Source organism: Rhinoraja longicauda, chromosome 7, assembly GCF_053455715.1.
Source record: "Rhinoraja longicauda isolate Sanriku21f chromosome 7, sRhiLon1.1, whole genome shotgun sequence".
NCBI lineage: Eukaryota > Metazoa > Chordata > Chondrichthyes > Rajiformes > Arhynchobatidae > Rhinoraja > Rhinoraja longicauda.
In genome coordinates, this window is record NC_135959.1 from 18,148,674 (window position 1) to 18,175,718 (window position 27,045).

Genomic DNA, 27,045 nt, shown 5'->3' on the forward strand with positions numbered 1-27,045 from the left:
ATGTCTAGGAAGGAACTGCAGATGCTGCTTTACATCGAAGATAGACTCAAAATGTTGGAGTAACTCAGCGGGTCGGTAGCATCTCTGGAGAAAATAAATATGTGACGTTTCGGGTCGAGACCCTTCTTCAGCCAGAGAGTCAGGGGAGAGGGAAACTAGAGGGGCTGAAAATGTTCAAAATAAATCAGAGCCTGCACCGATGAATTCTCCAGCCTCGGCGCTCCCGCACTCGTGCAAGAAGGTCATGTCGTGAATTAAGAGAAGGCCGATGGCTGAACGCGATGTAGGAGCACTGTTGTCTCAGGCTCTGTGGAACAAAAGACTTCTTGTTGCAGCGATCGGGCTCCTTGTCATAGCAACTGGCACATGATCCGGTGCAAACACTGAGCCCGGGCACACAGGAGCTCAGCATCCGAAGCCTGCAGAGAGCATCCATCCAGCGCCTGCCTGCAGCGCGCCCCCTGTCATGCACCGCTCCTACCAGCCCGTCCTCCCCTGTGGGAACAAGTACCTGCAGCAGAAGTGGGACCACGCCAGTTACCTGGAGCATCGGCGCAAGGTAGGGCAAGGAGAGAGGGACACAAGGGCATCAACGCTGACCCGCCCCCCCTGGTGAAACCTTGCCAACTTTCTCCTGATGCCTGAAGAAATCTGTTCATTTCACTGAGCAAGTAACAGTGAAATAACAGCGCAATAATAATAATAATACTGGAATAAAACGCAAAGTGCTAGGGGAACTCAGCGGGGACAGGCAGCATCTGCGGAGGGTAGACACAAGCTGGAGTAACTCAGCGGGACAGGCAGCATCTGCGGAGGGAATGGCTAGGCAACGCTTCGGGTTGGGACCATTCACACTGCCAACCTCGTCTGCCCATTTCGTCCACAGACCCTGCCTGGCCCGCCGAGTTACTCCAACACTTTGTGTTTTTTACTGGAGATTCCAGCACCTGCAGTTCCTTGTGTCTCAATAATATTGGAAATCTAAAATAGGAGCAAAATTCTGGAATACTCAGCATGTCGAGGGGAGGAGAAAGGTTTCCAACTTATCTTCAGGCAGAACTGGGGAAATGTTAAGAGGTCAGGTAAATTCAGAGTTACAGATAAATGGGGGGGGGGGCTGGGGGAGGGGGTCGGGGTGGAGGGAGAAGGAGAGAACAAAGGGGAATGTGTGTAACAGAGTGGAGAGCTGGAGTGAAAAAAATGATCAGAGGCTGGTTGTGAGAAAATAAGAAAACAATCGAAACTGCCCGAAAATACACTGCAGGTCATTCAGCCTGTGGGGGAAGAAACAATGGGGGGGGGGTTTGTAAATGTGCAGAGGTTGTAATGCGTCAATGGAAGGATGAGGTGCTGCTCCTTGAGGTGACTGTGAAATCAAGAGGAGGCCGAGGACAGAGGTGGAAGTGGGAGAGAGATGCAGGAGTGAAGAGCTGAGCATTGATGAGTTGTTGCCTATTGCCAGCCTGATCTCCTCCGGAATCCCGCCCACTCCACACGTCTTTCCGCATCAGCATCAACAGAAGATGATGATCGGTCCTTGAATGACCGATAGCCCAGGCAACATTCCCGGCATCTAACGATGGAATTAAATATACTGGTTTCTGCATTACAACAGTACCTGCACATCAAAAGTACTTGAAATGCTTTGGAATATGGTGAGGTTGCGAATGATTCTTGGTTAATCTGAAGAAGGGTCCCAATCTGAAACATCACCTGTCCATTCCCTCCACAGATTTTGCCTGATCCACTGAGTTCCTCCAGCTTTTGTGTTTTACCTGGTTAGTAGGTCCGTCTTTGCTTCTCTTTTATTGAAGGAACTGGTTTTAAGCCAGAAGCCAGTGGTTTTAAGGTCAATCTATCAATCAGATTACTTCATGACACAGTTGGAACTGGTGCTAATAGTTACTTCATTCAATAACTATCTTAAATAACTTTTCAATAACCTGTTTCCCTTTGATGCTTTGGTTAATGGGACAATTGTTCAATTCATCATAATATAATTAACATTGCACTGCTTATCATGTAATTATTCGACAATAGACCCAAGCTAATGAATAACTTCACTAAAAAAATTGGCTGCAGAGATATTAAGGAGACAGTCCCTACTAGAGCAATTGATAAATGTGTAACAGAGCATCGAGCTTCCTTTAAGGCCATGTGAGGCTTATGTCCCCCAGTCAGGGAGGACTCCCTGAGATATTTTTCCACCACCTTTTGTGCTCAGATAAAAATAGTTAGAATTTTTGTTCCTCACTTTCACATAAATAGTCCAAGTGTAGCGGGCAGGAGGGGGGCCGGGAGGGGGGGAGTCTTAAGCTCAGGGGTGACTACGCTTTTGCGGTTGCAGCTCCTAGACTGTGGAACAGCATCCCTCTCCCCATCAGAACTGCCCCCTCCATCGACTCCTTTAAGTCCAGGCTCAAAACCTATTTCTACTCCCTAGCGTTTGAGGCTCATTGAGGAGGCGCTGTGAACTGTCTGCATGCTACTGTATGTTTCATTTTTTTTCCTTAGTACCTAATCAGATGTACAGCACTTTGGTCAACGTGGGTTGTTTTTAAATGTGCTATACAAATAAAATTGACTTGACTTGACTTGACTACATTTCATGGAAAGTCGTGGATTCAAATCCTATTCAAGAGACCCAAGCTTGGAATTAGGTCTGTACTTCCAGTGGAACACTGGGATAATGCTGCTCTGTCAGACAGTCCTATACATCCAGTGTTACACTGTGATAGTGCTACTGTCATACAGGCCAGTACATCCAGTGTAAGACTGGGGGACTGCTAGACTGTTAGACAATGATGTACATCTAGTGTAACACTGGGATCCTACACTTCCAGTCTGTCAAAGAAATTCACTGGGATCACTGCTGCTCTGTTTTGAAAGGCCTGTACATCCAGTGTAACTGGGTTAGCGCTGCTCTGTCAAACAAGTCTGTACATCCAGTGTAACACTGGGATCAAGTCAAGTCAAGTCAAGTCAAGTTTATTTGGCACATACACATACACGATGTGCAGTAAAATGAAAGTGGCAATGCCTGCGGATTGTGCAATTTTTTTTTACAATTACAGCATATAAATTAAAATTAATACAGAAAATAAAATTTAGTCCCTGGAGTTATAATAGTTAACAGTCCTGATGGCCTGTGGGAAGAAACCCCGTCTCATCCTCTCCATTTTCACAGCATGACAGCGGAGGTGTTTGCCTGACCGTGGCAGCTGGGACAGTCTGTTGCTGGGGTAGCAGGGGACCCTCGTAATTTTGTTTGCTCTTGATCTGCACCTCCTGATGTATAGGTCCTGCAGGGGGGCGAATGTAGTTGCCATGGTGCGTTCTGCCGAAAGCACTACTCTCTGCAGGGCCTTCCTATCCTAGGCAGAGCTGTTCCCAAACCAGATTGTGATGTTGCCGGACAGGATGCTCTCTACAGCCCCAGAGTAGAAGCATTGAAGGATCCGCAGAGACACTCTGAATTTCCTCAACTGTCTAAGGTGGTAAAGGCGCTGCCTTGCCTTACCCACCAGTGCAGCAATGTGCGGCAATGCGGCTACTCTGTCAGAAAGGCCTGTACATCCAGTGTAACACGAGCAGACTGATGCTGTCAGACAGGACAATACTTCCAGTGTAACAAGGGAAAACTACCACACTATTAGGGATGCCATCATTTGGGTGATACGAGGCAAAAGCTCCACTAATCTCCAGTGGATGAGAAATATCCCATGATCACCACTTTGAAGAACATTGTCTAGATCAGCTGCATTCAGGCATAAGCTGCTCCAGGTCCAGCACCTGCAACCATTAGCTGAGGAGTTGTGAGTGGAATTGAACATTCAGCAATAAACAGCAAAGGTTCGTCATACTGACTTTGTGACTGATGAAGCATCAGAAGATGGTTGGGCCTCGGACACTGTCCTGAGGAATTCCTGCAGCAACATCCTTGGTCTGGGTTGATTGACCCTCAACAAGCACAACCATCTTCCTTTGTGTAAAGAATGACTCCAACTACTGGAAAAATTACTCCTAGATGCTCATTAACCAATTTTACCCAATAAACTATTTCCAGTGGAAGATGGCTTTAAGTTCAGAGGGGCACGGAATTTACATGTTTAGACGAGAGCCAAAAGGGAAGATAAGAATTTTTTTTTGCAGTGAGTTGCTGTGATCTCAGACGCACTGCTTATAATGGCATTGGAACCACATTCAGCAGAAAGTTTCAAAAGGGCTGGAGAAATATAGCAAATGAAGAATTTTCCAGGCCTGGTGTAGGAAACAGGTGTTGGGATTTATTGGAAACTCAACGATGCCTGGAAATATGGTTCTGGGACTGATTTTGTGCTGCAGTTTTAGTTTGAGGTGCTGATTTCCAGTGACAAAACTTGTGATTTTGCACTTCATGTCCTTGTTGGACAGATGACAAGTGAAGGTAACACTATTTATGGAACCAGCAGGATGTTTCACGGAACCATGAAGTGTTTGGGAATAGATAGGGTAAGATGAATAACGGCATTTCTTGTGGAGTGCTACATATATTGGGACATTAAATGAAGTCCATATGTTGGTGGAAAGCTGTGTAATTGTTGAATCAGGTTGATGGTATGGTTCACAGCCCATGTAAACATTGGCAGAACATGAGTGCAATTAACAAGTTAAGAGCTTCAGTTTCATGATATGTCCATGAGCTCCAGCCTCTCCCTCTGTCTGCTTGAAGAGGTGGATGTGCTCTTTTAATTGTTTATAGTGGATGCTTGCATCAAAGAATCACCTCCAATTCTTTGCTTTATTTATGTGAAAGAAACGTCTGGAAGAATCTGACCATTTCATGAAATGAATGTGTTGCAGCGGCCCAGTTAGTCAGATCGGAGGAATTTCCTTGTTTCTTTCCTTGAATCACACATGGTTGAGCTCGGAAATCATGCAGCAAAGGATGAGAGCCTCAAAAGGATCCTTACAATAACAACGTGTTTATATACTCTCTTTAATGCACCTCGTTCCATCAGAGAAGCAATTCCCAACTTGGCAATTAAGGAATAGGAAGGAATTGCAGATGCTGGGTTAAACCAAAGATAGACACAAAATGCTAGAGTAATTCAGCGGGACAGGCAGCATCTCTGGAAGGAAAGAATGGCTGATGTTTCGGGTCAAGATTCTTCTTCAGACTAGAATAAGGGTCTCGACGCGAAATGTCACCTATTCCTTCTCTCCAGAAATGCTGCCTGTCCTGCTGAGTTACGCCATTATTTTGTGTCTCTCTTTTTTGACATTTAAGGAGATGCTGGATAATGCTCATTCAATGATCTGAGTGTACCCTTCTCCTTTGGGCAGTCCCCTGGGTGTGTGGACTGTCTTAAAAGGAGGGGAGATGGGTAGAGAGATGGAGAATGTTCATTTGGGGGGAATTGTAGTGTTTAGAACTCACACACATGAAGGCACCGCTGCCTGTGGTTGACTAATGGCAGTCAGAGATGTCCAAAAGGCAGAATCGGAGAACGGTAGAGATCTTGGGGGATCATGGTGCTGGATTAAACAAATATGGAAAAGGAGGGGGGGGGGGGGGGGGTTGTAGGATTTATTAGGCTGAGGACATATGTAGATCAGTGCACCTGGATGAGTGATTGGGTCCTGCAAAGCAGAAGCCAGTGACATTGAAAACACCAGGACATTTAATATTTTAAGGAGTAGGATACAAAGCCACACGTTACGTTCTTTTATGAGCATTCACAACAAGATTGTTGGGATAGCAAATGCTTTGGGATCTGTGACAATATTGTTAAGGGACTCAGGATAACTGGGGTGCCACTAAATACAGTGTGTATTGGACCATATAATTATTGCTGTAATCTGAAGGATTAGATTAGTCTCAAGGTGAAAACTCCATGACAACAGTCTCTTGATATTGATTACATCGCTCAAGTCTGTTTGGTCAAGCTTTGTGTTCGTGGAGTAACAATGGAACATCGATATATGCAGTTTACTTCCTGTTCACTCTAATTCTCAAAGATCCAAAGTTAGTTGACAGCAACTAATCCCAAGATCTGGGTTGGGGCAGATTCAACAGTATCCAACATTGGTAGATTCAGTCGTTTCCAATCCTCCGGTTTCAGCGTTTTCCTCCGAGGTTAGGAGGGAGAGATAAATCAGTCATGATTGAATGGCGGAGTAGACTTGATGGGCCGAATGGCCTAATTCTCCTCATATCACTTATGATCTTATCATCTCCAGAGGAGATTTGAGATGGGAGCACACAATACAAAATGTTTGCATGCATTGAAGCACTGATGATCAATGTCCACGGAGCAAAGGTGACCCGAAAGAACCAACGGGGAAATGAAGTGATTCAGTGACGCAGTTGGGAAAGGTACTGCCTCTCAGCTACAGCAACCCCGACTACTGGTGCTGTCTGTGTGGAGCTTGCATGGATTTCCCATGGAAACTCTAGCTTCCTCCTACATCCCAAGGACATGCAGGTTGATAGGTTAGTTGGCTGCGGTAAATTGCCCCTTGTGTGTAAGCGAGTGACAGAATCTCGGGGGAGTTGTTGGAAATGTGGGGAAGCGTGAATGAATAATGGTTGGCACAGACTCAGTGGGATGGAGACTGTTCTATGCTGTATAATACTATGACAGGAGTTTGGAGAGAGAGATTTGTCGTGAAAGGGAATTGAATATGAATTAGAAGGAAACGCTGCAAGGTATGAAGAAAGAGCGAGGGAATGGAACTAATTAGAGAGTTTTCAAACAGATTGACAAATGGCCATTGGTGCTGTATGTAATTGATGCTGTAGGGCCTGGGCTGATACTGACTCCAGAAGATCTATTTTACAAAGCAGCAAATCAGGTACGGCATCTCGCAGCCTTGGACGGGAGCGTGAAGAAAGCCCGAGGTGCAGCACACTTGCATGACATGTTCAGGAGGCCAGTGTTAGCAGGGGTGCATCAGTACAGCACAGTTAGATCCATTGGGGATGTAGCAGTGTGCAGCTCTACTACTCTCACAGAGGCTCCCGTGCAACCAACAGTGAATCCACTGACCTGTTGAGTGAGACCATCGTAATCATCGTTGAGTTGTTAGTTAATGCACGTAATCCACACGCTACCTCGGCAAGACCACTAGCATAATCAACTCACCAGTCTAACCCCGGCCACTCCCTCTTCTCCCCTCAGAGGCAAGAGGTACAGAAGTGCGAACGCGCATACCTCCAGATTCAGATACCGTTTATTCTCAGCTGTTATCAGGCAACTAAACCACCCTATCACCAGTTAGCGAGCAGTCCTGAGCTGCCATCTATCTCACTGGAGACCCTTTAATTGGATTTTACTGGACGTTATCTTACAATAAACGTTATTCCCTTTATCCTATATCTGTAAGCTGTGAACTTGATTATAATCACGTATAATCTTTCCGCTGACTGGAAAGCACGCAACAAAAAAGATTTGCACTGTACCTCAGAACATGTGACAATAAACTAACCTAAACTAAACTTGCATGGAATAATATCAAAACCACTGCACTGAAACAGAACCTTAGGCCATCTGCTCTACAGCAACAGCATCCCGAAGCAAAACATGATGGAGAAGGTTACATTAATATTACAAAACCGAGACAGATTCACCTTTGTTGGATAAGAATGTTAGGGTCACAGCATCAAGGTGGATAAGAGAGGTTAAGTAATCAATCTGCCCGGATCCCACTGAATATCTGGCAGCTTCAAGGGAAATGAATAGTGCTCGGAGTAAATATTTATATTTAATTTTTTTAAATATAAGTGTCTTCCTGATTTTAAATATTAGTTCTACTCATTGCTAAAATATTCTCGACAATTTATCAGTCAAATTCTCTCATAGGTACAAGCTGCCAAACCATCAGTTGACAACAATGCTCCTGAAACCTTCTCGCATCTTCAACTGAAATTTAAGAAGCTTAAGGTAACGTTTTCCTTGCCATGTCAGTTTCTTGTCTTCTCCATGGTTTGGTTATTTTATAGACAATAGGTGCAGGAGTAGGCCATTCGTCCCTTCGAGCCAGCACCGCCATTCAATGTGATCATGGCTGATCATTCACAATCAGTACCTCGTTCCTGCCTTCTCCCCATACCCAGGATCGTGCAGTTTTCTATGTCTCCGTGTCAGGGCATCTCCCAGGGTAATTGCAATGAAAAATACCTTAACAGAAACCCAGGGAAATATGCAAAATGGGGATGAAGCGGGCAGGAGGTTACTCCCGTGCTAAAATAATTACCTGAAGCCACCAGCTGGAATGATTGGCCTGGGGTAATAAGGAGGAGAGAATGAACACTGGCAGCCTTTGATAAATCCAACTGGGACTTCAGAAGGACATTTATTCCTGGGGCAGCAGGAAAAATGTCGAATTCCCCCTCCCCACCCTCCGGGAGGACGGCAGTAAAGAGCAGAGGGTTTCGGAGGAGTGTGGATGTACATAGTAGGGGGGGCAGGGGACGGATGGAAGGAGGTTGATGTGAGGCAGAAACGCTAGCAGAGAGTAAATTAATTGTATTGTTTATGAGTTGCAAAGTCTATTTATTTATGTACAGAAGTGTTATCGTCACATTTGCCGCGTGCCTTGTGTCTCCACTGTTGTTGCCCCGGCTCACGATGTCTGCCGGAAGTACTGTCCCAGCTGATTTCTAGTCTGCCTGTGTTAAGAAAAACCATAATGACATTGAGTGACACTGGGAAATGGTGCAGAACTGATACCAACAAACCCCCAGTTATCTCAGAGGCCAGGTCCATATTATATCACGCTGCTGTTTATCGCTACAATGGCAGGCATGAGTGAAATGTTGTTTGGAAATTACTGTGATGTGCGTGTAAATATGGAATGGAAAATGTTAAAAATGTCTTTTCGTTTAGTTTAGAGATAGAGTGCAAACTCGTCCCACTGAGTCCATGAAATTGTTCACCCGCACACTAGGTCCATGTCAGCTCACTGTCGCAACCTATACAGACGCTACAAATCTGCATATCTTTGGAATGTGGGAGGAAATCTGTATACTTTGCACGGCTTGATTGTAATTATGTATAGTCTTTTCTTTGACTGGATAGTGTGCAACAAAAAAGCTTTTAATTAAAATTAATAATAAACTAAACTAAACTAATCCAGAGCATTTGGGAGAAAACTCACACGGCCACATGGAGGACGTACAAATTCTGTACCTGCAGTTAGGATCGAACCCGGATCTCTCGAGCTGTGAGACAGCTGCTCTATTGCTGCCATACTGTGTTGCCTTCATTTATTGTTCTTAAAATGCAGGGAGTCCTGTTTACTTCAGAAATAGGAAATATGGAATTTGGTGTAGCAAAACGTAGAGTCGTGCATTTTTGGTAGTAGGAGTAAAGGCGTCGACAATTTTCGAAATGGGGTGAAAATTCAGAAATCGGAGGTGCAAAGGGACCTGGGAGTGGTCGTGCAGGATTCCCAAAAAAATGAATCTGCATTTTTCATTAGTATAGGTGTCAGAGGTTGTGGGGAGAAAGCAGAAGAATGAGATGAGGAGAGAAAGATAGATCAGACACGATTGAATGGCGGAGTAGACTTAATGGGCCAAATGGCCTTATGACCGAATGGAATGCTCCAATTTTATTTCAGTTTAGTCTAGTTTAGTTTAGAGAAACAATGTGGAAACAGGTCCTTTTGCCCACCGAATCCATGCCAACCAGCGATCCCTGTCACACGAGCACACACTGCGCAGTAGGAACAATTTACAATTTTTACCGAAGCCAATTAACTTACAACCCTGTACGTCTTTGGAGTGTAGTAGGAAACCAGAGCTCCAAAGGAAAACCCACGTGGTCACGGGGAGACGGTACAAACTCCATACAGACAGCACCTGTAGTCAGGATCGAACCTGGGTCTCTGGTACTGTAAGGCAGAAACTCATCCGCTGGCACCTCATTACCTCAGCTGAAAAGCCAACTGGTGGGGCAGGTTGAGGAGAAACAAGGAATGTTGGGGTGTGCAGTGGGTTAGACTGACTCGAGGCTGAAACGGAGTGCAGCACTCAAACAGTGGTGCATGGTCAGAGGGGATGTCTTACTGGCAAATGGATAGAAATTATTTCAACTTCCACCATAACAGCAATGGGTTCAGCTGAACTTTTTCCCTGAAGCAAATTCTAAAGTTGAACTGGCCATAGGGGAAACGTGCTGTTGAATCGTTCCCTCCAACAGTGATTAATGAAAGGTGGGAGAAACAAGAGACTGCAGATGCTGTAATCTGGAGCAACAAACAATCTGCTGGAGAACCTCAGACACTCAGCATCTGCATGACCCATTGACTGGAAATGGACAGTCCAAGCTTCGGGTCAGGTGTCTTCCTCTGGGCAAAATGTAGTCCACCCCCTCTTCAGAAAGTCCTTTGTGTTTGCAGCCAAGGGGATGCTTGAAGTACAGTTGTTATTATGATGAAGCAAACCAAACTGTTAATTTGTGCACAACTAAAGGCAGCAATGTGATTTTCTTACGATTTGTGAACGATAAAAGTCAATGACCTTTCATAAGAACATTTTTTGCCTAAAGAAGGTGCCTCCGACAAAGAAGCACCTCCTCAGCACTTCTATGCTTTTCGCTGTGTGGCTCTTCCCCCAGCTCTGCCCCTCCAACATGTGGCACATCCTCAGTACTTCCCCTCCCGCCGACACTCCCTCAATGCTGCCCCTCCCACAGTGCAGCACTCCCTTAGTACTACTTCTTCCACAGTACATCACCTCCTCACTACGGCTTCTCCCATAGTACACCATTCCCTGAGTGCCATCCTTCCAAAGTACGATGCTGCCTCGGATTGTCCCTCCCACAGTGCAATGCTCCGTCAGCACTAACCCTCCCACAGTTCGGCACACCTTAGTACTTCTCTCGTGCAGCACTTCCTCAGTACTGCCCCTCCCACGGTGTGCTACTCCCACAGCACTGTCCCTCCTACAATGCAGCACTCCCTCAGTACTTCCCCTCCCGTATTGCGGGGGTCCTTCATCCAGTCTGATGCTCCCTCCTCAGCACTGTTCCTCGCACAGTGCAGTAATCCCTCCGTACTCCCCTCCCGCAGTGCAGCACTCCCTAAGTATTACCCTTCCTATAGTGTGGTGTACCCTCAGCACTGCCACTCCCACATTGTGGTCATGAATCTGTGGAATTCTTTGCCACAGCAGGCTGTAGAGGCAAATTCAGTGGATATATTTAAGGCAGAGATAGATAAGATTCTTGATTAGTGTGGGTGTCAGAGGTTGTGGGGAGAAGGCATGAATGGGGAGAGATAGATCAGATATGATTGAATGAAGGAGTAGACTTGATGGGCCAAATGGCCTAATTCTACTCCCATCACTTATGATCATGATTGCGACACTCCCTCAGTATTGCCTCTCCAACAGTGCAGCTCTCCCCAGGACTGCCTTTCTCTGTCAGTCGCTGTAAGTAAACCCATTGTAGGGCTTGAGGCCCTGAAACGTGCGAATCAACTTTGATGCCATTTTCTTTGGTTTTGTGAGGGGGAAGGGGGGGGGGCACGGTAGCGCAGCGGTAGAGTTGCTGCTTTACAGCGAATGCAGCGCCGGAGACTCAGGTTCGATCCTGACTACGGGTGCTGCACTGTAAGGAGTTTGTACGTTCTCCCCGTGACCTGCGTGGGTTTTCTCCGAGATCTTCGGTTTCCTCCCACACTCCAAAGACGTACAGGTATGTAGGTTAATTGGCTGGGTAAAATGTTAAAAAAAAAATTGTCCCTAGTGGGTATAGGATAGTGTTAATGTACGGGGATCGCTGGGCGGCACGGACTTGGAGGGCCGAAAAGGCCTGTTTCCGGCTGTATATATATGATGATATGATGAGGGGGGAAGGGAGAGGGGAGGGAGGGGGACGTCCCCTTTTCCCAGTACCCCTCTTTCCCCGTTGGGCCCGTCCTCGTAGGGTTTCCATTGTAACCCGGAGGGGAGTGGGGGGGAGGGAAGGGAGGAGGGAGGTGTGGAGGGGGGAGGGGGAAGGGGGAGGGAGGGGGTAGGGGGGAGGGAGGGGGAAGGGGGGAGGGAGGGGGACCACCCGTTTTCCCAGTACCCCTCTTTCCCCGTTGGGCCCGTCCTCGTAGGGTTTCCATTGTAACCGGGAGGCGGGGAGGGAGGGGGGGAGGGAGGTGTGGAGGGAGGAGCGGAGGGAAGGGGGGGGAGGGGGGAAGGTGGAGGGATGTGGGAGGGAGGGGGGAAGGGGGGAGGGAGGGGGATCTCCCCTTTTTCAACAAGCTCCCACAAGCTTCAGCTGCTTCCTGGCAGGCAATTGTATCTTGTTGCATTAATGTTTGTGTATTCAGACCTGGCAATTTGGTTAAGTGTGTTGATTACTGTTTTGCATTTAATCACAGCTTGAGGATGAGCATCTCTCCAACATAGAACGAAATAACAAGAAGCTGATGGAAAAGATGTCAACAATCATGAGGACCACTGGGCGAGTTGACAACAAAAATGCACACAAGCCAAAAAGGTGTGTTTCCATCTGGCCTGTGTGGTCTGACATTCAAAATGATTATTCAAATACAAGTTAGTGCCTGCAGTTTTTCCTGTTTCATCCTCAGTCCTTGCGCTGGGAAATTGTTGTACTGCTCCATTAATGCCCTATTCCACAGAGTGATATTCTAGCTTTTCCAGTCTCTGTGTGGAACAAGTCCCACACTCTGGGACCATTCCAGTAAACCTTCTCCACACTCTTTCCCAGGCTGCAATATCTTTCCAAAGGCAATGCATTCGGAACAGTGCCTGGTGATCCAGTTGTTAGATCAGAGATTTATACAGGTTCAGCATCCATCCTCGCAAAATTACTGAAGGAGCACCACATAGTGGGAAGGATAGTTCTGAGAGAGTGCTGCACTGTGGACTAAAGGCCGAATGCAATGTGGGAGACAGTATGAAATAAGCACTGCTAATAAGCACTAAAAAAACACTGGGTGGTGCCTGCAATGCCCGCCTTGCCAACAGCCTGTCTCGTCTCTTCCTTCTTTGTTGTTTTTTAGTATGTGTTAAATTTATGTTTTAGTGTTCTCTGAATGCTCTGAATGCATTCAAGAGAGAGCTAGATAGAGCTCTTAAGGATAGGGGGTATGGGGAGAAGGCAGGAACGGGTTACTGATTGAGAATGATCAGCCATCATCACATTGAATGGCGGTGCTGGCTCAAAGGGCCGAATGACCTCCTCCTGCACCTATTGTCTATTGTATTCTTTAGATTGTTTTATGTGGGGGGTTGGGGGAAACCTTTTTTAATCTCTTACCTCAAAGGAGATGCGATTTTTTTCCATATCGTATCTCTGTCTGCACTGCGGCCTAACATCGTGGAACTGGTGGCCTCTGCTGGAGACAGACTACGGGTGCTCCAACTGCGGGAGCTGGTGACCCCTGTCGGGGATCGAACTTGGAGCTCCAACCGCAGCAGCCTGTGCACTTTAACATCGTGGAGCTCACAGTCCCTGGTTAGAGACCAACTTCGGGAGCTCCATGCAGCGGGAGCTTCGATCGCCCCAACTGCGGGTGGTTCGACTGCCCCGACCACGGGAGAATAAAAAGGAAGTAGATTAGGCTTTATTGTCTTCCATCACAGTGACAAATGTGGGGAATCAGCTGCGGTGGATGTTTATGTTAACTTTTATGTTGTGTGTCTTGTTGATTTTTTTAGTATGGCTGTATGGTAATTCGGGTCTCACTGTACCTTCATTGGCACGCGTGACAATAAACTGACCTTTGAACCTTTAAATGTAGGGGTTGTTCCGAGGTAGCACTAAACTGTCAGAGAGTCTTTATGCAGTGAGCACTGCTGCTAGAGGGGCAGTGAGGGTAAAACATTTTGGAATGGAATACTTTATTGTCACATGTCACAAGGCACAGTGAAATTTTTTGCTTGCATAGCCAAGGTATGCAAATAGTCACCACTTAAACGGTGCTGACAAAGTTACAATGTATCCCACGCGGGCTCCTCCTTTGTTTCCCCCCCCCTCCCTCCCTCCCTCCCCCAAGCCAGGTCCTCTTTTGTTCTTCCCCTCCCCCCCCCCTCATGGTGGTCTCCCAACATTGGGTCCTCCTTTGCCCCCTCCCCCACGGCGGCTCCCCCATGAGGTCCTTTGTCTTCCCCCTCCCCCCAAAGCGAGTCCTTTGTTCTCCCCCTCCTCACGGCAGTTCCCCCCGCAACCTCATCGACCGCCACATCGTGGGTCGCCCCACGAGGCTATCAGACTATTTTAAAATAAGATCGAGGCTTTCTCCAATGCCCCGTGTACATTTCCTCTGCTGGTTGTTCATCTCATTGGGGTTTATTGTGTGCAACTTGGTGTTGTGGTTGCTCATGTAGTAATTGTCTGGAAATATGTTGTGTAAACCCTGGGCATTGCTGCACACATTTAATTGGCTGATAGTTAACCTGCTTTTAAGAAGGGAGACAAAATATTTCCAATAGGAATTATGGATGATGGATGACCTGAGGGTGGGCACAGTGATCTGGTTGAATGCAAAGTTTCTTAAACTGCTGAACTCCTTTTGGAATTAGTTTGAACAGGGAAAAGCGGCAACGGGAGATGCAAAGAGTCACTCGTGAGAACCAGGCTATGCAGGAGCGCCTCAAGCAGGTCGAGCCACAGTACAACCACCTCAAATGGCTTGAGGACTGGTATAAATCGGAGAAATACGAGAACAACATTACTCGCTATCCCCGTGGCTGGTACACTGTGCAGAGACTACAGGTAACACCCTCAGTCCTAAAGGAACACCAGCATTGCTCCCAGCTGCCCTGTGTGACACAACATCAGGCCTGCCGCACTGTCACGGCACTGGAGCCTGCCTTCCATCTCCACTTGATATCCGCATATCAACAGGCCGGTTTAATCCACGTTAAACTGTCCAAAAATTCTTATATCCTGAGGCTGCAATACCCTGACAAATCTGCAATCTGCAATGTTGTTCCTGGTCCCTTATGTTCCTGGATTCCTGTTGCTGGCAGCCATGCTTTCAGCTGCCTACTTAGAAGATAGAAAGTACAGCATTGAACAAGCTGCCCTTTCTGCCCACCACACCTATTTGATTCGATAAGAACTTTATTTATCGAGCCATTTGCGATACGATACGATAGAACTTCATGGGCGGCACGGTGGTGCAGCGGTAGAGTTGCTGCCTTACAACGAATGCAGCGCTGGAGACTCAGGTTCGATTTCTACGGGCGCCATCTGTACGGAGTTTGTACGTTTTCCCCGTGACCTGCGTGGGTTTTCTCCGAGATCTTCGGTTTCCTCCCACACTCCAAAGACGTACAGGTATGTAGGTTAATTGACTGGGTAAATGTAAAAATTGTCCCTAGTGTGTGTAGGATAGTGTTAATGTGCGGGGATCGCTGGGCGGCGCGGACCCGGTGGGCCGAAGGGCCTGTTTCCGCGCTGTATCTCTAAATCTAAAAAACAAATAAATCTAAAAACTTTATTTATCCCAGAAGGGAAATTGGTCAATTTGCCGACCGTGACACCAATCTAATCTTATCTATACACTGTATATACAAAGATGCAGCACAGAATGCCACAGGATATCTTTCTTCCCTGTAGCTATCAAACTGTACAACTCCTCCCCTTCTGTCGTGGGGTAAACTGACTCCCCTTCCCCTCCCCCCCCCCCCCTCCAATCTTTGTACATCCCTTTCCAGTCGTCACTTTAATTTCATGTTTTACTAGACCAAGTGGACCCGTTGGGCCCAAACCTCTCCTGTATTGGTGCAGCACCCTCTCCTCCCCCCTCCCCCAACCCCTCCCCCCCTTCCCCTCCACCCACTCCATCCCCCTCAACCCCCCTTACCCTCCCTCCCCCCCATCACTCCTTCCTCCCTCCCTCCTCCCTCCCCCCTCCTTCCCTAGATAGATTTAACCTTTAAAATGTGAATAACTTAAAAAATATAACACCAATTTCAATGAAACTTCTTCCATTAGCACCAAAGGGACGACGGTGAGTAAGGTGGGCCTAAAATTGTCGTGCTATCGTGTACCGTTTAGGCTGTAGTTCAGGAACAAACAAACGAGAGTTTTAGTATATAGATGTATCTTGTGTTTTATGACTGTTGGTAGATCAATTTCCCTCCTGGGATAAATAAAGTTCTATCGTATCGCAAATGGCTCGATTGTAATCATGTATTGTCTTTCTGCTGACTGGATAGTATGCAACAAAAGCTTTTCACTGTGCCACTGTGCACGTGACAATAAACTAAATTAACTAAACTAATCTACCTGCACATCCATATCCCTCTAGTCCCTGCCTATTCATGAGACTATTCATCTTAAACATTGCTATGGTAGCTGCTTTCACAATATCCCCTCACAGTGAGGTTCAGACATCACCTCCTCCTCCTCCTCCTCCTCCCCCCCCCCCCCAATGCCCCCCCCCCCCCCACCACCACTCCACTTTCTGTGTAATAAAACCTGCCTAGCAAACCTCCTTTAAATTTTCTTCCCTCTCATCTTAAAGTGGTGCTCTCTAGTACTTGTCATTTTCACCCTGGGAATATCAGCCCTGTCTACGCCTCAGATAATTGTATACACTTCTATCAGGTTACCCTTCAGCCTCCAACACTTCAGAGTAAACAATGCAAGTTTGTCCATTATTTCCTTACAGTTGATAACCTCTAATCCAGGCAGCATCCTGGTGATCCTCTTCAAACCCTCCACATCATTCCTGTAATGGTATGACCAGAATTGCAAACAATACTCCAAATGTGGCCCAATCGAAGTTTTGTCAAGTTGCAACATGATCCAAAGTGGAGTTTCTGAAAAATGGGGAAGTTATCCCAAGTGATCTCTTTATCTTGACATTGTTTCAATGTTTCTGAAATCTTTGTGTTCCCAGATTAACTCCGATATCACATTTAACACAAACACTTCAAAAAGGCTCCATTGGCCTGAAAAAGCTTTAGGACAAGGTTGCTAGAGAAATGAATGCTCTCCTTTTAATGAACGTGCTGAAATTCATGTTTAGTTTGCAACAGGATAAGTGTGTTTGTCCATCTTTCGAGGTGAATTGGGTTAGGTTTTTGTGATGGTTTGAATTCTCGTTCATGAGTTATTTTCTAATCCTCATTTTCCAATTTGCCAGCCCAAATCAAAAGCTAGGAAGGTTAAATCAGCAAAAAAATCTGAAAAGAGCAAGAACGAGAACGTACAAGTGAGAAGATCAACGTGAAGGACAGCAGGGCAAGGGGCAATATTCAGTCTTCTGAACCGGCTCAACATGAAACTCAGTACCAGTTTTGTCTCTTATTAATTGATTTTGCATAAACATCAGTCTTCTCATCAACCACAAACTTCCTTTCAGCAGATTATTTAGATCATAAATGCATCTGTCGCTACTTTGTGTGGGCTGGTTTCAGTAACAGATAACTGAGATCAGCCACACCTCATTCATGCTTTCTCTAATTTCCATTGATATTGATGCATATCCTCAGAGCAAGAGTGCTGGGTTTGAAAAAAATGGTGTCAATGCAATGTATGTCCATGTGTTTATAGGAAGCTGTAGTGAAATAAAGTTGTTGCTTTTTATGATTCAGAGCCATGAAATTGAAAACTGTTCAAGTTAAAGTGCAAATTTATTGTTATATGCATGAGTATGATGATATACAGGTACAGTGATATCTCACTGCAGTAGCACAGGTACATAGACAAACACACAAAAACAGTTATACGTAAAATCTATACAATGCACATAACATTCTAAAAGAGAAACAACAAAAAACATATAATTAGGGAAAAAACCCCACAGTAGTGCAAGCTGTGTGCAGTAGTCTTCTGTTGTCAAAGTAGGATCAGGGTTGAGTAAATTGGCTCAAGAATCTGATAGTTGTAGGAAAGTTTAGTACAGTTTAGTTTAGAACTACAGCGGCATGGTGGTGCAGCAGTGGAGTTGCAGCCTTACAGTGTCAAAGACCCGGGTTCAAACCTGACTATGGGTGCTGTCTGTACAGAGTTTATATGTTCTCCCTATGACCACATGGGTTTTCTCCGGGTGCTCCATTTCCTCCCACACTCCAAAAACTTGCAGGCTTGTAGGCTAATTGGCTTGGTAAAAAATTGTGAATTGGCCTCAGTGTGTGTAGGATAGCGTTAGTGTGCGAGGATCGCTAATCGGCAAGGACTCGGTAGGCAGAAGGGCCTGTTTCCACACTATATCTCTAAACTAAACTAAACTATGTAAGAAAGTAGCTGTTCCGAACCTTAGACTTAAGGCTTCTGTACCCCCTACACGATGGTGGCAGTGAGAAGAGTGCATGACCCGGATGATGAGGATTTGCCTTTGAGGCAGCACCTCATGTATATGATTTCAACGGAGGGGAGGGTTGTGTCCATAATTGATCGGGCTGATTCCACCAGCAGTCTATGCAGCCTCTTGCATTCCTGCATGTTGCTATTGCCGTATCAGGCCATAATGCAAGCAATTAGAATACTTTCTACAGTACATCTGCAAAAGTTTGTTGGAGTATGTGGAGATGTACCAATCTCTTTAAACTTCTAAGAAAGTAGAGGCACTGATATTTATTTTGGATCAATGGGCAGAATTCTCACCTTTTTCAGGCAACCACAATTTTAAAGCCACTCCAGAGATTTAAGCACAAAATTCCAGGTTAATGCTCCAGCGATTTTAAGGGATTTTAGACATACAGTGTGGAAACAGGCCCTTCGGCCCATCAAGTCTGCGCTGACCAATGATCACCCATACACTAGTTCTATGTTTTCACAGCTTTACATCCTATGCACTCTGGGCAATTTACAGAATCCAATTAACCTACAAACCTGCACGTCTTTGGAATTTGGGAGGAATCCAGAGAAAACCCACGCAGTCACAGGGAGAACGTACAAACTCCACACAGACAGCACCCGTAGTCACGATCTAACCCAGGTCTAGATTTTTTATTTTATTTTTAGATTTAGAGATACAGCGCGGAAACAGGCCCTCGGTCCACCGAGTCCGCGCCGCCCAGCGATCCCCGCACATTAACACTATCCTACGTACACTAGGGACAATTTTTAAAACATTTACCCAGTCAATTAACCTACAAACCTGTACGTCTTTGGAGTGTGGGAGGAAGCCGAAGATCTCGGAGAAAACCCACGCAGGTCACGGGGAGAATGTACAAACTCCGTACAGACAGCGCCCGTAGTCAGGGTCGAACCTGAGTCTCCAGCGCTGCATTCGCTGTAAGGCAGCAACTCTACCGCTGCGCCAGAGCGGGACTGAGGAAATGCACACTGTCAGGGGTGTGGCCTTGTCTGGTGTCTCAAATGGATTCAGATGATTCAATGCCAGTGTTGAAGAGAAACTGGTGAAATACCTCAGGTGTCATGGCAATAATCATCCCTTAAGTAACATCACTGAGAAAAAGCTGATTATCTGGCCAAGATTCAAAATGATTATCAAAATAATTATAGACACAAAATGCTGGAGTAACTCAGCGGGTCAGGCAGCATCTCAGGAGAGAAGGAAAGAAGGAATGGGTCACAAAATGCTGGAGTAAGTCAGCGGGTCAGGCAGCTTCTCAGGAGAGAAGGAATGGGTCACAAAATGCTGGAGTAACTCAGCGGGTAACTCCAGCATTTTGTGACCCGCTGAGGTACTCCAGCATTTTGTGACCCATTCCTTCTCTCCTGAGATGCTGCCTGACCCGCTGAGTTACTCCAGCATTTTGTGTCTACCTTCAATTTGAACCAACATCTGCAGTTATTTTCCTTGATATCAAAATGATTATATTTTCTCCATCAAAGTTCTACCAAATCACTTAAATTTTCAAGAGTTAGATTTAGCTCTTATAGCTAAAGGAATCAATGGGGAAAAAGCAGGAACGGGCTACTGATTTTAGATGATCAGCTGCTGGCTCGAAGGGCCGAATGGCCTACCCCTACATCCATTTTCCTATGTTTCTACGTTTCTATTTGATGTGGAGTGCTTTGGGTGTAAACTCCCTTCTTGCGACCGTTAATTCTTAATAGGTTTGAAGGAACATTTCTAATGTGCATGGTTCAGTGAACTTCAGTGTGTGAGATCGCACATTCAGCAGGAGGGAAAATTGCCCATTTACCGTTATCTGCTGTCTGCTGATGATTTGCTGCACAGGCAACTGTGCTCCTCCACCAGTTGAACTCTAGCACTAGTGCAAAAGAACATGTTTTTATTTTGAGTTTACTCCACCAACCCAACTCCACCCTCTCCATCCCCAGCCACTGTGAACCACACTTCACAGGAACTGATCAAACAACAGATAACAACTTGTGGCTTTTTATTTCTGAAAGTAATTCACAGCAAGTGCACACCTCGGATGCAGTTGCACCTCCACACTGAAAAACAACCCCACCCGTCCTGTACCGTGGTTAGCTATCATTTTATTTAAGGTATGTGTTTGCTGGCAATATTGCTAAGAAGTTTTCAACCTTATAAGAGTGAGAATGCTTACAAATATACTTCAAAGGCCACAACACTCACTGGAGTTTACAAGAATGAGAGGTGATCTTATTGAAATATTTAAAGGGGTGGATGTTGAGAAATGCTCAATGGAGATATCTGGATCCAGGGAACATGGTCAGAGTACATCAGGAAACAGTCCTTCGGGCCAACAGTCCATGCCAATCAAGTGCCAAGTCGAGCTAGACCCACTTGCCTGCATCTCAGCAATATAGCAGCATATCTTTACTTTCCATGTATCTTTTTCCAAGTGCCTTTGAAATGTCGTAATTGTTCCCACCGCCACCACTACCACTTCCTCTGGCAGCTCATTCCATGTAAGCACCTCCATTTTGTACCACAGACCCCCTTTAAATCTTTCCCCTTTAAATCCTTCCCCTTAAATCTATGCTTCATAGTTTAAACTCCTCTACCTTGGTGAAAAGGCTGGCTATTCAACTTATCTAAGTTGATGATTTTATATACCTCTAGGATCCACTTGATCAAATCCCTGGGATTTATCTACCTTGCATTTCAAGACATCCAACTGTCATATGACATCACAATTAAGTTCCCCGAGTTCCCTAACATCCATATCTTTCTCAGACCGTCGAGTCCTGGCAAAATCTTCTTAAATCTTCTCTGTACCCTTTCCAACTTGTCATCTTTCCTAGAACAGGTGCTAAGAACTGAACACAATCCCATCAAAGTGATCACCCTCTTCTTATTTTTCAAATATTAATTTAACACCTCGCCCATTTGTTGCGGCTTCACACATAGATGAACGTGTTAGTTTTTATGGGGCCTTATTCTCTCTCTAATTATTCATTTGCCTTTAATATACTTGTAGAATCTCTACATTCTTAGAGTCACAGACCTATAGAGTGTGGAAACAGGCCCTTCGGCTCAACATGCCCATACCGACCAACATGTCCCATGTACACTAGTCCCAACTGCCTGCATTTGGCCCATATATCCCCCTAAATTTAATCAGCCTCATGCACTGCCTTGAGGACATAAAATGTTGGATGGCACAGAACTTCCTTCAACTAAACGAGAGAAAGTCTGAGGTCATCCTATTCAGCCCCCCCCCCGACTCCATCAAAACGATAACAGGCAGCCTTGGAAGCCTATCCTCCCTAGTAAAACCGCATGTCAAAAACCATGGCGTGATATTTGACTCTGCATTAAAGTTTGACAAGCAAGTCAATGCTGTGGTAAAAGCCAGTTTCTTCCAGCTTCGTACCATTGCTAAAATCAAACCTTTCCTCCAATTTGACGACACTGAAAAAATCATCCATGCATTAATTTCCTCCCGCCTAGACTACTGCAACTCCCTATACACTGGGATCAGTGAATCATCCCTGTCCCGCCTGCAATTGGTCCAAAACGCCGCAGCGAGACTCCTGACGGGTACCCGTAAAAGGGACCACATCAGCCCGATTCTGGCCTCTCTCCACTGGCTCCCAATACAGTACAGAATCAACTTCAAGCTCCTCCTATTGACATACAAAGCCCTGAACGGGCTTGCCCCCCCCATATCAAAAATCTTCTAACCCACCACTCTATCTCCAGGTCCCTCAGGTCGGCCGACTTGGGGCTACTGATTATCCCGCGGTCTAGGCTTAAGCTCGGGGGTGACCACGCTTTTGCGGTTGCAGCTCCTAGACTGTGGAACAGCATCCCACTCCCCATCAGAACTGCCCCCTCCATCGACTCCTTTAAGTCCAGGCTCAAAATCTATTTCTACTCCCTAGCATTTGAGGCCCTCTGAGGGGGCGCTGTGAACTGTTTATGTATGTGCTGTTATGTTTGTGTGCCATTGTGTGTTCATTCTTAGTACCTGAAATGATGTACAGCACTTTGGTCAACGTAGGTTGTTTTTATATGTGCTATACAAATAAAATTGACTTGTCTTGACTAAACCTGTCCTATCCATGTATCCGTCTAATTGTTTCTTAAACCCTCCAATAGTCCCTGCCTCTTGTAGTTCCTCTGGCAGATAGTTCCATACACCCACCAGATACCCCTCAGATTGCTATTAAATCTTTCTCCATTCACTTTAAGCCAATGTCCTCTCGTTCTCGGTTCCATTACTCTGGGCAAGAGACGGTGCTTCTACATCTTTTCCACTCATGATTTTATACACCTCTTTAAGATCACCCCTCATCCTCCTGCACTCCAAGGAATAAGTCCCAGCCTGCTTAACCTCTCCCTATAGCTCAGACCCTTGAGTTTCTGCAACATCCTCTTAAATCTCTGTACCCTTTCCAACTTGACAACATCATTCCTATAACATGGTGTCCAGAACTGAACACAATCCCATCAAAGTGATCACCCTCTTCTTATTTCTCAATTACACCAGTATAGCCTCACTGGAAGATCCCCAAGAATAGCCTCTCTAAGTACAACCGTGATAGTCTCCCTATTCAAAACACCCTCCTCTCTTACTTCCTCCTCTATCCTTTCTGTGTCATATCTACAGAACATTGAGTTACCAGTCCTGTTCCTCCCTCTGCCATATTTATGTAATATTTATAATATCCCAGTCCTATGGAATCTATCAATGGCTTGAGTTAATCTGCCTTACCCATCAGGCCTCTTGCATTGAAATGCAATTTCAATCTTCCCTTGCTCTCTGCCAAGCTTCTGCTTGGACAGTCTACTGAACTTGCACTCTTTAACTTCTGTATTTGCCACAGGAAATACAGAAGTTAAAGAGAGCAAGTTCACTCGACAGGACAGGGAACTGGCACACTACTACTTTGAGTCCCAACCCCCAGCCAGACTAGTTTAAACGCTCCTGCAAATGTACCAGCCATGATATTGGTCCTCCTCCAGTTTAGGTAGAACCCATTCCTCGTGTACAGGTCACCTCTGCCCCATTATAGATCCCAATGATCCAAGAACCTGAATCCTTGCCCCACGCACCAGCTCCTCGGCCATACATACATCGCCCCTAATTTCCTATTCCTACTCTCACTAACACATGGCACCAGAAATAGTATGTAGGGATTGATACGAAGGGGGATAACATAGAACCCTGCTGTATCTTTAAATCTATAAAAAAAAGACCAGTGGCCCCCATAGCAGGGTGAGTATTAGGTCAGCTTGTATGAGCTGGACTGAAGGGTTGTTTCCATGCTATATAATTTTAGTGTGTGCGGAGGTTTTCTTCTGAAATGTAAATGCGGACAGTCAGAGAGCATGAGGGGTAATGGGTGCAAAGTCAATAATAACTTCCAAAAGGCAAATGGACACATACTTGGGAAGCAATTATTTGCAGCAGTGGGGGAAAAAAGCAGACGGAGTGGGACTTTTGACTCAGACATAAAGACCTGCAGATTCAATGATGCCATGAGTCATATGCCTGTAAAAATTGAATGTAGTGGGTCTATCAGCAACAGTGGAAGATGGTGGAATCGTGTTCTTGACTGACCTCAATTGGTCTGATAAAGTCAATTAAAAAAATGTTTGCATGGATTTGCAGACTCCACTGAAAGCTCTTCCCTTACAGCCTGACCATCTTCTGATGGGAATATAGCTCCCGGGGACCACACATCTATCTATTTGAGCCCTGTCTTCAGATAGTAGCATTACAGGTGTATCCGAGTATGCCCACCCACTTATCAGATCTCTACCTCCAATCCGCTGTTGTTTCCTACACTGGGTCTGTGGCAGAACCCCAGTTGGCAAAATCAAGTCCACGATAACCTGAGCGATTAACCATTTGGAGAGTTTGTGTTTGGATGATAGGCGCATTGGGAGAATTTATTTTAGAGGGACATGTTCCAGTGTTTGAAGGAACATGGTCATTGGGAGAGTTTGTGTTTGGAGGGGCAAGTTCAATGGGAGTTTGTGTTTGGTGTGCGAGTTCAATGGGGTAGTTTGCATTTGAAGGGATGGGCTTATTGGGAAGGTTCGTGTTTGGAAGAGATTGTATAGCCAAGGATGAAGTGTTTAGATCAGTGCACTTATTTCATACTTCCCAAGTAACTTTAGGTAACACTGCCATCCAATGTAAAGAATTGGTAGTGCAGGATGTGGCTTCATCCCATTCTCAAAACCTTATCAAAGCACACAATCCATTGCAATTTCTGCCAGCTTCAACAAGATTCCACTAGCAGACACATACTCCTCGCCCCTTTGTGTGTTTTGTATCAGACTGTTCACAACTCCCAGTCTGCTCTTTTGTCCTCACTGACCGTTCGATGTTAAGTCCATCGGCCGATGGCGCCTAACGGCTGCGGCTCGCTAGCAGTCTGTTCGTCTTTTTACCTTTTTTTTTTGTTGTGTGTCGGTGTTGGGATGGTTTTTTTTTTTTTTTGGTTGTGTATGTGTGGGGGGTGGTGGTGTGGGTGGGGGAAACCTTTCTCTTTTAGGTCTCTTCCTCACGGCACGGGGTGCGGCTCGGCCGCGGGGCCTTCCATTGCCCGGTGCGGCTCAGCCGATGGACTTAACATCGTCCGGTGCGGCTTGGCCGCTGGACTTAACATCGTCCGGTGCAGCTCGGCCGCTGGACTTAACAGTGCCCAGTGCGGCTCGGCCGCGGGGCGCAACATCGCCCGGCGCGGCTCGGCCGCGGGGCCTAACATCGCCCGGTGCGGCTTGGCCGCTGGACTTAACATCGCCCGGCGCGGCTCGGCCGCGGGGCCTAACATCGCTGGTGCGGCTTGGCCGCTGGACTTAACAGTGCCCGGTGCGGCTCGGCCGCGGGGCCTAACATCGCTGGTGCGGCTCGGCCGCTGGACTTAACAGTGCCCGGTGCGGCTCGGCCGCGGGGCCTAACATCGCACGGCGCGGCTTGGCCGCGGGGACTAACATCGCTGGTGCGGCTCGGCCGCTGGACTTAGCGGTGCCCGGTGCGGCTCGGCCGCGGGGCCTAACATCGCACGGCGCGGCTCGGCCGCGGGACTTAGCTGCGCACGGCTCGGCCGCGGGTCCTTCCGTCGCCCGGCTCAGCCGCGGGATGTTTCAGCGCCCGGTGCGGCTCGGCCGCAGGGACTTCCATCCCCTTGCGGGGACTGTGCGGGTCGGTCGGGGACGAGCTGTCTGTCCGTGGGCGTGGGGAAGAGAGTGGAAGTTTTGTTGCCTCCATCACAGTGAGGGGGTTTGGAGTCACTGTGATGGACATTTGTGTTGGGGTCATGTGTCTTGTGTTCTTTTTTGTGTATGACTGCTATGTAATTTCGTTCGGTACCTTGGTACCGAATGACAAATAAAGCTCTGTTGAACTGTTATGACACTTTCTCATAAACCACAGGAGGTACAACAGTTCTTTTCACCTCTCTCCACCATCCGGGACATGAACAGTCTCTCCAGGTGAGGCAGCAATTCACTGGCACATCTTCCAACCTAGTGCACTGCATTTGGTATTCACTTCATGGTCTCCTCTACACTGGAGAAATCAAACACAGGTTGGATGATCGCTTTGGAGAACAACTGCATTCAGTTCTCAGGGGTGGTGCTAAGCTTCCCCTGTCACTTTAATTTATCATTCCATCTCCAATCTGATCATCTGCCTACAACCCCCAGCTAGCTGTTTCCAGCATTTTCTGTTTTTTTTAAAACTTAAGATGTCCAGCACTCCAGTTTAAAAAAAACAACTTTTGTGTGTTCTACCCTCATCAACGCTCCCAAATTCTTTATCATGCACTTAACAGGATAAAATTCCATCTACCGATGGTTACGGGCTTTAATGAAGTTTCCTTTAAAGTTGTGGTGGCAGAGGAATTGGATCTGAGATGTTAGGACAGAGCCAAGGTGTAGAGCCCCTTCAGCCTGCTTCACTATTCTACAAGAATCTTCTTCCTCAACAACAATACTCCATCCCTTCAAAAAAAACGTGCCTCAGAACAGAGCAAGTGTTAGTTCGCTGGTCCAAACGGCCTATTTCATGCTATATAACTCTATGATGTGGTAACTGTGTGTAGTGGCTTCCTTCTGAAAGGCAAGTTGATTAGTAAGGGTGCCAGGGGTTATGGGGAGAAGGCAGGAGAATGGGGTTGAGAGGGAAAGATAGATCAGCCATGATAGACTTGATGGGCCGAATGGCCTAATTCTTCTCCTATCACTTATGAAACTTATGAAGTGTGAACAGTCAGAGCATATAAATGGAATGGGAGCAGAGTCAACAGCAGCTTCCAAAAGGTTAATGGGCAGATTCATGGAAAGCTATCATTTGCAGGGATGGGGGAAGAAAGCAGTGGGAGTGGGATTGCTTGCTCAGGCACAACAACTTAAAGATTCAATGATGCTACATGTTGTGTGACTGTGAAGATCAATTATAATGGGTCTATCAGCAACAGATAAGGATGGTGACATTATGCCCTTCACGGTCCACAACTGGTCAGTCAAGGTGTTTCTGGCATTTACTGTTTTCATATCAGATATCCAGCATCCGCAATGTTTTTGATTTGCTGTCAAAAATGCTTTCTTTTGAGCAAGAGTCATAGAGTGATATTGTGTGGAAGCAGGCCGTTTGGCCCAACATGCCCACACCGGCCAACAATGTCCCAGCTACACTATTCCCACTTGCCTGTGCTTCCATATCCCTCCAAACCTGTCCTATCCATTTACCTGTCTAACTGTTCCTTAAACGATGGGATA

The 27,045-nt window shown here is 46.3% G+C and overlaps 1 protein-coding gene across 1 annotated transcript; it reads left to right on the plus strand.

The window, feature by feature from the left end:
- Positions 1-387: 387 nt before the first annotated feature.
- On the plus strand, positions 388-17,549 carry LOC144595123 (sperm axonemal maintenance protein CFAP97D1-like). Its single transcript, XM_078402200.1, has 5 exons — positions 388-559; positions 7,845-7,925; positions 12,361-12,479; positions 14,528-14,720; positions 17,104-17,549. Exons 1-5 carry the CDS (start codon positions 467-469, stop codon positions 17,188-17,190), a joined length of 573 nt encoding a protein of 190 aa, XP_078258326.1. The 5' UTR covers positions 388-466; the 3' UTR covers positions 17,191-17,549.
- Positions 17,550-27,045: the final 9,496 nt, after the last annotated feature.